The sequence below is a fragment of the Phragmites australis genome, chromosome 10 (genome assembly GCF_958298935.1).
Source record: "Phragmites australis chromosome 10, lpPhrAust1.1, whole genome shotgun sequence".
NCBI lineage: Eukaryota > Viridiplantae > Streptophyta > Magnoliopsida > Poales > Poaceae > Phragmites > Phragmites australis.
The window spans coordinates 27,842,104-27,856,414 of record NC_084930.1 but is presented as its reverse complement, the minus strand read 5'-3'; the positions used below and the strand labels follow the sequence as shown (position 1 = coordinate 27,856,414).

The following is a 14,311-nucleotide window of genomic DNA, read 5'->3' as shown; positions in this document are numbered from 1 at the left end:
ACTTTGGTTCGACCCCAAAACTACTCCACCCAACTAAAAATGCATGTTCAAGTTTCACCTAATTGCTAGTGGTTTTTTTTTTGTTGCTTGAACTTATAGGACAAATGAACTAAAGTATGTTAGTGGGTACCCGTTGGCTCGCCATGCATCCCTATGCTAGTTGACAACCAGGGAATGATCGGTACACAGATGGTTCATTGTCGCGTACATATTCCGTTTCCAGTTTAAGAACCGACCATTCGACCGCCCGAGGCAAAATTAGCATAGCATCACTGTCGCTCGCCCAGGCATGCCAGCCAGCGTCAAGGGGTCATTCGACTCCCGTCCCAATGTGGCAGCTGAACATGAACCCAGTCGACAGAATTTTACATTCAAATTACCCTAGCTTGTGTTGTGGACGGAAGGGTCTGAGGTACCAACATCATCCCATACACATGGATGGCATGAACTAACAGGTTTGAACCTCGCACATAACGAAACCCTTGGCATAATTTCAATACGAATATGCCACCATAATCATATATGTGAAAAACGACAACCAGACTGCTAACAGAAAAACAAGAGAAAGTCAGTAAAAGATTTGCCAAAATAGGCCAGCAAAGGGCCATAGACACAACAATGTAATATGTAATGTTCATCATATCCATTCCAACCAATATGAATGGTCAAGTCAAGATTAATGTCGAGAAACAAACTTGCATATAAACAGTTGAATGGCTAACCTACAGAGCTAACTACTTCACCAAAATTTTCTATACAGGCATAAAGCATGCTCACCCTTGGTTTTATTATTTGACCTACTTGATGAATGCAAATCCTTGAGCATGTGGTATATTGTGCAGAAATCATGCCTTCAATGCAGAGCCACGTAAACCACTCCATGGCCCGTATTGTGCTCAGAGAAACCAGTGAGATCTAAAAGTAAATGTCTATCTCCTTTCCGCTCATCTCATATACATGGTCCTGCGCCTCAGTTAGAGCAACCTGTATCGACTCAAATAAGACATGAACATAACTCAAATATGCCATCACACCTAATAATTGATAGATGAAACTAACCTGTCCAAATTTAGTGAAGAAGTTGTTTGCAAGATTTAACGATGTGACTGCAAGATCTTCATTAGCCTTAAGTGCTCGTGCCAATGCAAATGCTCCATCATCCTGTCCAAAATAGGATGTTGAGCATAGTGGACTTCCATAATGCCACTAGATAATAGAATTGAAAAAAAAAAACACTATGTTCACTTACTCTAATCTCATTAAAACCCAGGTCAAGTGACATCAAAGATTCATTGATTATCTTGAAACTTTGTGCCAAGCATATAGCACCCTTCAGGAATAGGATCGTATCAGCAAGCATGGATCATATACCAAAGTGCAAGTTATAATGAACATGAAACTAAGATTTCACATACATCATCTCCAAGTCCATTTGCCCGCAAATCTAGTGTTGACAACGTTGTGTTGTACTTCAGACAATCAGCAATAAACTCTGCACCTGACACACCTATCTGCAGGATATGCAACTTGGCTGAAGAGGCAATAACACTTCAAAGGTAAAACTGCTCATACAATTCTATTTTCAGTTCCGAGGATCACCTGGCACCAGCCAAGCTTAAGGGTTTGGATCTTCCCATGGAACTTGAGGACATCGCACAAAGCCTTTACCCCTTCTGAACCAATTGGATTATAGCTTAAATCCAACTACGGAGCACATTTTGAATCAGATTTAGAACTTATTTTGTAGACTGAAATAGTCTGAATGGTAAGATGACTTACTGTTGTCAGTACTGTATTATCCTTCAAAGTTTCAGCTATTGCACTGACCCCTTTAGAGTGAATATTATTACCACCCTGAAAATATAAAGGGCTTCAGGGATTCAGCATGCAGCATATCCACTCAATGTGGCTTAGGCCCCATTTGAAACACAGGAATATCAGGGGAATTTCGTAGGAGGTTTATTTCCCCCAAAAAAATCCTGCTCACAAACAAGGGTTTAAGCGATAAAACATAAAGAGAACAAGTTATGCTAATGACAAAAAACTATGGGGAATCAAACATTTACAAATCAAGTAGAGAAAATCAACTTTGTCATAGTTCCCATGTGGTAATATAAGGTAAATAGAGAGGTATATGAGATTCTGTCTTTCTGAGTGTTAAAGTAAAACAAACGCTCACCAAGTCGATGGTAGAAATTGTTTTGTTATGTTTCAGAGCATCCGCAACCTTTTCAGCTCCCTGGAAAAATTCATGTTAATCTATGTCAACATGAATTAGAAATGAACTGCATAAATTTAAACGAGCATGCTTATAAATTTAATACATAGGAATACACGTGAGCAATCATGAATATACTTATATTATATAAGCAAGCTGCGGTAAAAATTGGCCATGTGAATGCAAAACTTTTCACAAACATACTGGAGCAGTAACCAAAAACTGAGAATAGCTTCAAGGCATAATTCCACGCTTATCACCCAACAACAGGCACATTTAACTTTCTGAAAAGGATCCTAATTACGTCATGAAAACAAGTTGTCCCAAGTTTCTGTATATAATATGAAGTAACCTAATGAAGTGCTGACGTCATTATCAAGAAACAGGAATATCTTGAGAAATTATGGAAAGAATGAAAACAACAGTGAAAGCTCTATATCAGCACTTACATGTGCCAAAGTTCTATACAACAACAACAGAGCCTTTAATCCAAAGCTCCATAATGGAAATTATATTTAGGTATAACCTATACATCATTAAATACTTAAATGTTCAATGAGCTATGATCAGTGCTTATGTGATTAGCAAATGCCTCTAGCCTGATCGTATGTCCATATGCAGACATCATATTTTCAGTTGTCGGCATATCAAGCAAAGGGAAAATAATAAAAGCAATTGTATTACCTCATCGCTAATGTCGTTCATGTAAAGACTGAACCACAGTAAAGACTTTGTCCTTTTAATGAACTCGGCAACAGGAAGTAAACCTTCTGAGCTAATGTTGTTGTTGCCAATATCCACAACCGTGATCTTCCCTGTAATTCAGCCAATCATGCACAGAATTAGGAATAAACTATCCACTAAGTATAAGCTTGTTCATGGTTATTAAGGCGTCGCTTAAGCGGTAAGGCGACCAGAGGGCGACACCATGCTGGACGCCACGCTTTGAAATGGTATGGCGTCCGCTTTATTCGCAAGGCGGCCATAAAGCGTCTCCATGGCTTAGGACGGGGTGAGGCGGGCGCCATATGGGCAGCCCATAGCCTCTGGCGGGAAGAAGCAGGAGAGAGAGGAGGGAATCCAAAATTGGCGCGACAAGCAGGAGAGAGGAGAGGGAGGGAGAGAGCCAATCTCCAGCTCCTACACCACGCCGCAAAGACGCCAGATCCAACCTCCATCACGCCGCACCACACCGCCGCCAGCCCGCCAACTCCTGTGTCGGTTCCCTCCCTTGCCGCCCTCCAGCTGCCGCAACGGCTCCCACCCTCGCCGTCCTCCAGCTCCCGCGCCACCGCCCTCCAGCTCATGCGTCGGCTCCCTCCCTCGCCGCCCTCTAGCTCCCGCGCCACCGCCCTCCAGCTTGACCCTCGCCCTCTGTTTTGCAGCTCCCGCCCTCGCCCTCCAGCTCCAGTGTTTGGCAGCACTTGGTAGCATTTCATCACAATGCCAGGACCAGGAGATGCAAGTCCAGGCAGCGCAGCATCAGCATCAGCTTCAGTTCATTATGATCCAAAGACTGATCCTAAAAGGAAGGCCAAGTCTAGTGATCCTAGGTGTAAGTATGGCTACTGGCCGGTACTTGGAAACAAAGATTTGGTTGAGTGTACTCTCTATGGCACTAGAGTATATGCAGGAATCGAGAAATTGAAGGAGCATCTTGTAGGTAGATATTCAGATGTTGTGAAATGCCGCCTCACAACTCCAGAAATTGCAAGGGAGATGGAAGCGGCATTGGTTAAGAATAGAAGGAGACTGTTGAACCTAGATGATGATGGTGGTGGTGTTCAAGAGGTATCAAGGGAGGGCCAAGTTCAGGAGAATGTCACCACTGAATCGGCTGGTGTTGTGCAACATCCAAGTTCAGGGATAGCTGCCAAAAGGAAGCAATCAGCTCTCAAGTTTTCAGCCATACCCCCTAAACCCAAACAAACCAAGACAGTAATTAGCATGCTTCGGAAAAAACCTGAGGAAGTGGTTGAGGAAAGGCATTCCAAGCACGGTCCTGCACAAAGTACTGTGGAGGGAAGGATGGGGACGAAGGAAGAAAGAGATAAGGTCAACATGCATGTGGCCAATTTCTTCTATGAGTGTGGCGTACCATTCAATGCTATCAGATCAAGGAGCTTTGAGATTATGCGTGAGGCCATTGGGTAGTATGGACCTGGATATATGCCTCCTAGCTACAATGAGGTGAGGGTGCCATTTCTTCAAAAGGCTGTGGAACAGACCAACAAATTGAAGGAGAAGCATGAGGAGGCTTGCAATCAATATGGTTGTACACTCATGTCGGATGGACGGACGGATAGGTGGGGACGACACTAGATTAATTTCCTAGTCAATAGTCCAGAGGGGACTTTCTTCTTAAAGTCCATTGACAGTGACACATCAAGTCAGGTACATGATGCAAGGATGTTGGCTGATGTATTGCAACAGAGAATTGATGTCATTGGAAGGGACAAGGTTGTACAATTAGTCACCGATAATGGTGCTAATTACAAGGGAGCGGACAATCTCCTCATGGAAAAGATTCCTACGCTGTTTTGGACCCGATGTGCTGCACATTGCTTGGACCTCATGCTGGAGGAGATTGGCAAAATGAAAGTTTTAAAAGCCTATTGCACGTGCCAAGCGTGTTACCACATTTATTTATAGGCATGGTAGGCTTCTTGATGCAATGCGGGAGAAGATAGATGGGAGGGATCTTGTTAGACCTGCAACTACTCGTTTTGCTATTGCTTTTCTCACTTTACGCAGCATGCAGACTCACAGGGATGCTTTGAAATTCCTATTTGTTAGTGATGATTGGACTAAGTCCAAATTGGCAGCCACAGAGGCAGGGAGAAATGTGCATGACATCATTCTCTCTTTGGAATTTTGGAACTCAGTTGAGGATTGTTTGAGAGCTTCAGCCTCTTATTTTTTGTTGAGGATTGTTGATGGGGATGAGAGGCCTGCAATGCCAGAGGTTGCATTTTGTATGGACCATGCAAAGAAGAAAATCACTGAGAATTTCCCTACCAGAGCCCAGGAAAACTTTGCAAATAAAATTGCAATCAATAATCTTAAAACGAAGACTCCTCGTAAGTCCTACAATCCTATTCTATATAAACCTGATTGTTTCCTAATTCTAAATTCTAATATAAGCATGTTTTGTGATGCTCTCTAATGTCTAATCTAGTTGAATGGTGGCGTTCATATGGTGGTAAAGCAGTAGAGCTCCAAAGATTTGCAAAGCGGGTTGTTAGTCTATGTGCTTCTTCTTCTAGCTGTGAGCGCAATTGGAGCACATTTGAGTTTATAAGTAACTAAGGGACATTCATTTCAGCATTTGTCAATCATAAATATCATTCAAATTCAAGTATTAAATTTGCTATTGCAGATCCATACTAAGAAAAGAATCAGGTTAGAACACAAGAGGCTAAATGATTTGGTGTATGTTCAATATAACCAGAAGATGGCAGCGAGGTTCCAAAAGCGGCGTGAGAAGGATCAAGTAGCTTTGACCCATTGTGCTTGGAAGAATTTGATTGGAATAATGAATGGGTTGACTTGGATGCTGAACCCATTTACAATGACCGTGGGCTTGATGGCATTACATGGCAGCAAGTTGATGATGTTGTTGGTGCATCAACCATGCTTCAAGGTCACAATTTTCCTATGAGAGCCCGTGGTGATGGGTGTGGACATGATTTTAGTATAACCTATGCTCGAAAGCGGCATGCAATTTCTAGCTCCTGTACTTCAGTAAGGTAGCATGAAGAAGAGGAGGTTGAAGACTTGGGAGTTAAGGAATGAAGAGGATGGAGAAGAAAATGAAGATTATGTGGTTGATGATGAGGAAGTTTATGACTATGGTGAAGTAGCACCTATTGTTGCTCAAGATAGTGGTGACCAAGCTGGTGGTGATGGTGGTAGTTCAGATGCCTTACTATGGATGATGACTACTATTGAGTGTGCTTAACTGCTATAAGTGCAGTAGTAATGTAGTATTTGGATTGTTTAGTGGACTAGTTCTCTACTTCTCTTCAAAACTAATATGTATTGATGTTGTATTGTATGCTGAACTATTGATGCACTGTCCTACACTTGTTTTGTGTTGTGATACTGTCATTTGTCCTCTCATCTCTGTCTTTATTTTTTATTTTTTATTTTTTTTGCTGCTGCTTACCCTACTTTTGCTCAGTTACTAAATTATTTCTTTTGCATAATGGTAGCATGTTATTGCAAGGAGGCTGGGGCCTACATGGGAGGAAGCTACAACAAAAGGAGAATTATTGGGCTCAACAAGAAGCAACATCAAGGTAATGACATGCTCCTGAATTGCCCCTTGAATTTGTAGCTATGCTTACTACTTTACTAGGATAGGATGATGATATGGTGTCGCCTAGCCTCACACCTTCGGCACTAAGGCGGTAGTGAGTCGCCACGCCTCGCCTTTACGCCTTAATAACCATGAGCTTGTTGATACTTTCTTGAGCCAGAAGAAAGAACCTTTGTGAGCAGATAATGCTGACATCAACTCACGTATCCCTTCATTCCCAATCCCATTGCCATGCAAGTGAATTTCCTGGCAAAGGTTTAAGGTCAATCAACCATTGGATGCTTTATCATAACCATGCATAGATGAATTGAGGAACAATGTAGAAAGGGACAACAATCACGAGACAGTCAACAAGATAATTGAGAAAAAAGAAGGATAGGAATAAGAACCTATGGAACAATTTCCATTAACATATTACAATCGAACCTAAGGTCCTAATGTCCTATACATTCTTAATAAGCTATTCGCTTTGGTCATACATGGTATATTGGTATGAAAAGAGTTCTACAGATATCAGCTAACCAATATGTCACAGCATGACTTACAAACTACAGAAGGTTTTCCTTCATCTGAGCATAATTCTTATTAAACTGATCTTTGCGTTGCAACTCCTAGTACACAAGTTTGCTGATTATTTAGTCAATATTTGCTATTATAAGGGTTACTTCTTGCTTTACAGATATGAATTTTGAAATGCAACCATATTGTGTCGTGCATATTTAATTTTGTGCATACATCTATCTAAAACTTTCAAAGCTGAGAAGTAAGAGGAGAATGGATATAGTAAAAAAAAAAATTAAGTAGTAGGAGAGCAAATTGGCCCCGCATGAAATATGGACACAGCCAGGCCTGAAAGGTCCAAAACATACTTACCCCTTTAGTAAGCAAAAAGAGATACTTCTTCGTAACTTAAATATAAGTGAAGATGGAATGGAATCTGGTTCACTTGCAAGGATTAACAAATTTACATAACATCCCAACAAATGAACCAAGTGGAAAACTGGAAGCATATAAGCAAATGGCTAGAGTAGTACCCTTAAAGATTTGTTCCCTAGAACTCCTTGTGCCAGGCTGCATGCACCAAGAGGACCGCCATAGTTGCCACTACAATACATTGAACAGATTGCACCATTAGTTAGTGAGTAGTCACACGAAATTAACAACTCATCACAGACTGTGTTCACAACTTCATAGCGCCATCGGGTTGTGAGTGACTAACTTGATATACAAGCTCCGTATCGCATTATTCTCTAGAAGGGCTTCTGCAATACTAGCAAAACCCTGTTTCAAGAAAGAAAAAGATAAATGCTCTCATAATCTTTCAAGGATGTAATCATATGGTAAGTCCTTTTTCCCATTTGTGATTCAAGTGCATATCTTTGGCTCTGTGGATGCTTATACATACGCTGTATTCAATTGTGTTGTTGCTGAGCTGTAGAATACGTATTGTTTTATTCTTTTTCAGCATGTTAGAAATTGCTTTGGCGCCCTGAAAAGATAAATCAATGTTAAATTGCAACACAGGGAGGGAGGGAGTGAGAGCGAGCGAGCGAGTGTGACAGCACCTCATCTCCAATATTGGTACTGTTCAGTAGGAGCTTCTGAATGCCTACATTTTCTACCAATATATCTGAAAGACACTGTAAGCATTCATGAGTGTCACATTCAGTCGGGTGTAAAGGAAAATATATTCAACAGCCTTAAGGGGCATTTGCAGTTGTCCATATTTCGTGGACCATGGTTGGTTTATACTTGGCTACTTTCTTCCAATGAAACTATAATCTCAGCTGAATAGTAAAAAAATTGAATGATTAATGAGGTAAAGGGCTTCAGTTAGAAATTAAAGAAAGTAATCAATAATGCGACTCATATGGTGGTCCACTTCACCACCTGTGCTATAATGACACAGGCTGGCCAACCTTGGAAAACATGTTAAAGTTAAATATGGTAATAACAAAGTTACCTAACAGTATATGTTCGGAATTGGAAATCGGACCAGATCTTATGATTTGCATAGCAAATCAGGCAAACTACAAAATGATGGAATTCAGGGATGATAAGATTGAAAAGACCTTAGCGCCTTCATCTCCAATGGCATTTCCAGATAAATTGAGAGTTTTTAAAGCTGTATTTATCTGAAGAATTCCATCAAAGGCTTCTATCCCCACAGCTGTTATCCCATTGCCAGAAAAGTCCACCTCTTCTGCACTCTGGGAATACACACAACTCATTTTTCACAGTATTCAAATGAGACTTAAGCTGTTAAAGCGTGAAAAAACTAGGTAATTAGGTATGATAATATGCATATAGATTGGACTCAACCATTGCATGAGATCTCTGACCTTGTTATAGGCTAAGCTTTCTGCTAGAAAAAACAGACCCTCATCCCCAAACTGACGACCTGTCAAGCGAGTGAGATTTAATTATCACTCCATACAATGTTCGACCTTTAGCTCAGCATTTCCTGGCAAAGTATCCCAACTTTATTTCCTTGAGTTACCTGCCATGTTTACGCTTTTCAAGGTCCGAAGTTCTTTGTAGAACTTGTTAAGATTTTTCCTCGACTCCTTTTGAGCGTTGAAGGTAGATGTTGCCAAATTGGAACCAGCAGCGAAGGACCACATGGCCCCAGAAGGCACAGACTCTCCAGAGTTCCGGTCCTTTGTCTTCTGGGGAAGCAAATTCTGAACCACCTTCCATAAAACTGTCCTCTGAAACAGTGAATTAGTAACCGTTCCACACGCCAATGTTCAAGCCTCAAAGCTATATATGTGCCGCATCACATTATCAGAGAATGAACATATCCTAAACATATGGCATGCTTTGCTCAATTACGCACAAAAAATAATGAAATTACAACGTGACATATGCTCGCAATTCATTTTTTCTGAATAAAGGATTAAAATAAACACAGAACTGGTATATTCTTGTTCATTTGACTAGCCATTAGCCAATAATTCTATCTTATCCGTTTGATGCCACGTAAATCGTATTAGAACAAGGCTTTTAATGGCAGGGAACAGGGCTTCTAGCCTTCTGCTCACACAGGGAATTATGTGAAGTCACAAGCCAGAAGACTAAACAGCGTTGTACACAAGGAAGAAGCGGTAAGGCCGTACCAAAGCTTAGGGCGAACACTGCTCCGGCGGGCACGACGTAGGGCGCGACGGCCCTCGCGGCCGCCGCCACGGGGGGCACGGCCGCCTCCCCCTGCGCCTCGCGGTAGGACCTCCGGCGCGCGCCCCCGCGGCCGACCCCGGGGGGGCTGTCCTGGCTGCGAACGCCGTCATCGAACGCCTCGTGCGCGGCGCGCGGCGCGACGGGTGACGACGACGACGCGCCCCGCCGGTTTACGAGGGGCCGCGGAGGCCTCGCGCGGAGGGTGGCGTGGCGGAGACAAACGGAGGGGAAAGGGAGTGGGAGTGGGAGCGGGAGCGGGAGGAAGGGCTTGAGGGGGCGGGTGGAGGAGAGGAGGAGGGAGGACTCCATTGGACGCGGCAGCTGGGAGTCGGAGGAGATGGGGATGAGGGAGGGAGACGGGTTTTGGGAGGGGAGGGATTTTGAGTGGGGAAGGTAAGGTTGTGGATCATGTCGGGCCGACTTTGGACTTTACTGCTGTCTTCCTACTGTGCGGATTTGCCGAGCGCGGGCACACATGACGTGCTTTAAGGCCACTTTGTAATGTATAATATCTTATGTATTAATTAGATGGCCACGTAAGATAAAAGGTAATATGATAAGAAATTAAATGAAGAAAGAGAGTGAGTTAGCGTTTTCCGTAAAACATTAGCTTGACTCAAAATTTAAGAAATAGACGTAGCATAAACCTGTACTGAGGTAGCTTATGTCTTATATAGTATGAGGTGAGAAAAGAGAATATATATTAATTATATGGATCCCATTTTAGATACAATATATTGAGATAGTTTATATCTATTTTGTGTCTATATAATATGACAACCTTTAGATATTAGTTCATAGTTTGCACTGAGAGTGGTCTAATAGCCTGATTAGGAGAGCTGGGTATTGCTAGCTCTACTTCTAGCTCCACGTTAGATTTTAATATTGTAGGCTCAAATAAAATGGTTTGAGTATCAATTTTTAGTCTAAATAGGATAAGATGGCTCATATGAATACTTTTTGTGTATCCATAATTCTAACTTCATAAATTTCTAGAGCTAAGAATACTTAGCTCCAAGAATTTCTAGAGGTGAAGCTCTATGAAACAAAAAGTATATAAGCTAACATTAGTTGGAACCTCCTCACAATTCATGCTTCACTTGTGTCTTCGTCAACTCGTCGTCCCTAATGATGAGGTTAGGGTATAGTTTGTCGAGCTCCTAGTAGCAGTATGACAGTTGGTAATATTGGACGGTGCGTAGCAAGGAAGAGAGCGGCAGCAGGTGGTAGTACGTCTAATTATGGTGGCGCAAAGGTAATGAAGAAAGGCGATCACCAATGGAAACGGAGGTGGAGCGAAGGGAGAAGAGACGATCGAGTAGCGATGGTGCTATGTGCCCACGATAGAATCAAGCGCATTTTAGCTAGGCAAGTCGGTGCGGGCGTAGTGGATGTAGAGGAAAATGTCAACGCCAGTGCCATCGGTGAAGCAGGGGCCAGGGTCGTAGTGCACAACATTGCCGCCATGGATGGATTGGTTGATCTCTCGCGGCCATGACACACCATGGACAGTGTCAACGCTGGGGTCCCACGTCTGGGTGCCTGCACCGAGGTCCTTGGCCACGCGGAAGTTGGCACCGTCTACGCCCCTAATCGCACCCGCCTTGAACCAGACAGTAGTGGAGGGACCGATGTAACATCCTGAGTTTTAGCATGTTGATTAATGGCAAAATTCACTACAATTTAAAAGAATTTATATTTAATTAAACCAACTAAAATCAAGGAAATATACATTTAAATATATGTATATACTTATATGTATATATACATATTCAGATGTATTACTTTGGCTAAGTATTCCAAAGTGCACTAAAATTATTTTAAAATTTATCTTTGCATTGAATTGGTTTATATGCATTGGTTTACGGTTTTTTTAGTGGAGATTTGAAATTAAATATCTCTCAAATTCAAATCTATTCTTAAATTCCCTTCGGCTCAAATAAAATTGAATTCAAATCCTCTCCCGAATATCAAGATCTAAATCTGAATCACAATTCAAATATTCCAAATTGAATTCATTCCAAGTCCAAATTCAAATCCAAATTCAAGTCCAAAGTCAAATCCAAATTCACCGCAATCGCACTCACGCACGCCAGCTCACCCGCTCGCCAGCAGGCGAGGCCCGCCGTCCACGTGTCGTCCATCATGTGGTCTCCCGCTGACGCTATCATCTCCCTCCTTCAGCGTGACGCCACGTTGCGCTGTCCCGAGCCACCGCAACAGCCCCCCGTAGGAAATATCGCTGTCGGTGCATTCAACACACTGGCAACTTGCCTCGCGCCCTCGCTCTCTTTTCATCCTGCTGCTCTCTCACCACGCGTCGTCCAAGCGTTTGACACCGTGACTTACGCGCCCACGCACGCACGCGGTTGGCGCAGAGCCTCCATGCCACGGGAAAGATCACCATCGCTGTGCCACCTTACTGCTGCTCCACCTCCCTCTATATATAGAGCAGCCCAGCCTCCCTCCCTCTGTTTCCTCACCACATCACCGCCATAGCACTGCTGCTGTTCCATTTCTAGCCGTTGTAGCTCCGCCGTCGTTGTTCCGTCCCCCGCAAGCTGTCGGGGAGCACTAGGAGATTGTCATCGTCCCTGTGCCACCGTCCATCCACTAGGAGCTCGACGAGAGGCCACCCACGCCGAAAGACGAGCCGCTCCGCCGCTGTCGCTCTGTCGCTTCACCGGTCGCCATCCTGCCCGTCACCATTTTCGAGCTCAGTGAGCATCACCGCCCCCTCGCACACCCCCTAGATAGCATGTTGCCGTCCTAGTACTCTCTCTTCGCGCGGCCAAGTGAAGCTGCTTGTTTTCTTCCACCGCCGACATGCACCTGCCCTCTATGTGTGGTTCGGCCATCGTGTCGTATAGCCCAGGAGCACTAGGCTCCATTTCTTTGTAGGCTGACTGTGCGTAGTATAGGAGAGGTGCTGCCCAGTTTCTATAAGCCATCGTCGTCTTCTTCGGTCGCCGTCTGGCACTGCTCCAGTTATGGCTTGCTGTCGATGAACCCATGGCCGAGTTCCCTGTAGCACATAGGTGACCGGCGTTAACTTCTCGTCGTGGAACTCTGGCGGAAACCTAACTCCAACGAGCTCTCCGGTGTGGCTCTGCTGCAATTTCTCATCACTATCGGATCCCCTTCGTCGCTCTGCTCGCCCAGTGTGCCCGCGCTTGGACTGGCTGAGTCAAGCCGTCTTGGCATGGTAGCAGCCAGCCTGCCTGCTAGGCCAGCCCAGCCACCCAAGGGACGAACTAGCTTCAATAGCCCGCGAACCAACCAGTCCGACCCGAGTGGGCTGAGTATTGTGCAGCCTAGTACTGTGCAGTCTAAGACCAATCTGGCCCAATCAAAGCCCATTTTGGCCCAACTCGACACTGTGAAGTGGGCCCCACCGTTACTGTTCAGTGTATCCTATCCGTGGGTTCCATTTATAAATAGTGCAATTTCGTATTTTTCTGATTTAATTTTAGATTAAATCTTTCGGGAATCGTAACTTCTCTGTTCTGGCTTTGATTTCGACGATTCTTCCGCCAAAATTCATCTAAATTCGAGATCTACCTATCTATCATAGTGTGATACACATTAGGATATTTTGGTTTTCTATTTGGTGCTATTTGATTCTTCTCTAGTATAGTTCATTATTAATCGTAGTCGCACTTGTATAATCATCAGAGTTTTATGAGTGTTGCGCAGGAAGCATCAGGAGCGGGAGGATCCTAACTACAACCAAGACTTTGAAGAAAACATCGGAGAAGGCAAGTCCTATCCCCTTGATCATATTGAACCTATATTTTCAAATAATCTACATGATCAACTAAAAACTGAATTTATTATCGCATGTACTATGTATTGTGCTTTTTCAACTGCTTATACTAGTTAATCCTATCAAAACAATTGTTATGCCTTAATTGTTATTATTATAATACATATCACCCTATGATTTATCTGTCATTATCTATATTAACGTCGGACGACGCCTTGATATCTAGCATGCTAAGGATTGAATACGTCTCCCCGGAGGCGTCGCTTTCAAAATACGTCTCTTCAGAGACATCACTTGATCGTTATCAATGTTAAACTCATATACCATGAATCCTTGATGGTTGTAAATTCCGTGATTGTGGTGAGATCCTTGATGTCATGTGGGATATGGCAGGTGATGTGTAAAAATGGGTGAAAATTATTTTGGTGGGAACAGTTAGAGTAGTACTCTGGTCGAGGATGCTCTTCAGGGTTTGAGTTACCTTTATGGTTTTTGAAAGTGCCTAGAGGGTGGGTGAATAGGCTTTTCTGAAAATTAAAACTAAAAACAGCGGATTAAAACTGCCGGATATTCCGGTGAAGGCCGGATACTCCGATATGGTCTGGAGTATCCGGTCTAGTCCGGAGTCTCCGGCCTAAAAGGGATTTTCAGAATAAATGTGAACTAAAGATAACAGCTAGAGTCTAAGGATTACACTAGGTCTACTAGATATCACAAAGCTAGAATAACACTTAATACTAGCAAGATTGTCACTAGAGCAATTTAAATGGCAAGTCACCAAATTCACACGATAAAGTAAATTGCGCAAATAAGAACACGTGAATTT

General features: G+C 43.2%; 1 protein-coding gene across 2 annotated transcripts; it reads right to left on the bottom strand.

The window, feature by feature from the left end:
• Positions 1 to 621: 621 nt before the first annotated feature.
• Positions 622 to 10,126, bottom strand: LOC133930556 (uncharacterized). Of its 2 annotated transcripts, none has more exons than XM_062377221.1 (17): positions 9,659 to 10,126; positions 9,040 to 9,243; positions 8,882 to 8,940; positions 8,612 to 8,749; positions 8,105 to 8,179; positions 7,945 to 8,028; positions 7,759 to 7,820; positions 7,574 to 7,643; positions 6,710 to 6,785; positions 2,903 to 3,033; positions 2,180 to 2,239; positions 1,780 to 1,854; positions 1,600 to 1,704; positions 1,416 to 1,511; positions 1,250 to 1,330; positions 1,060 to 1,161; positions 622 to 984 (listed from the first exon to the last, which is right to left on the bottom strand). In XM_062377221.1, the coding sequence occupies exons 1-17, from the start codon at positions 10,026 to 10,028 to the stop codon at positions 916 to 918; spliced, it is 1,857 nt and encodes a 618-aa protein (XP_062233205.1). In that variant the 5' UTR covers positions 10,029 to 10,126; the 3' UTR covers positions 622 to 915. The 2 variants fall into 2 exon arrangements, with proteins under 2 accessions (XP_062233205.1, XP_062233206.1); XM_062377222.1 differs by having other exon boundaries at positions 9,040 to 9,250; positions 9,659 to 9,795.
• Positions 10,127 to 14,311: the final 4,185 nt, after the last annotated feature.

Excerpts from the sequence above, each read along its gene's own strand:
- LOC133930556 (XM_062377221.1), bottom strand. The coding sequence starts at position 10,028 with ATGGAGTCCTCCCTCCTCCTCTCCTCCACCCGCCCCCTCAAGCCCTTC. Across the intron at positions 8,941-9,039 it reads GAAAAGCGTAAACATGGCAG|GTCGTCAGTTTGGGGATGAG; the intron begins GTAACTCAAGGA and ends CTCGCTTGACAG. Across the intron at positions 8,029-8,104 it reads GTACCAATATTGGAGATGAG|GGCGCCAAAGCAATTTCTAA; the intron begins GTGCTGTCACAC and ends TTATCTTTTCAG.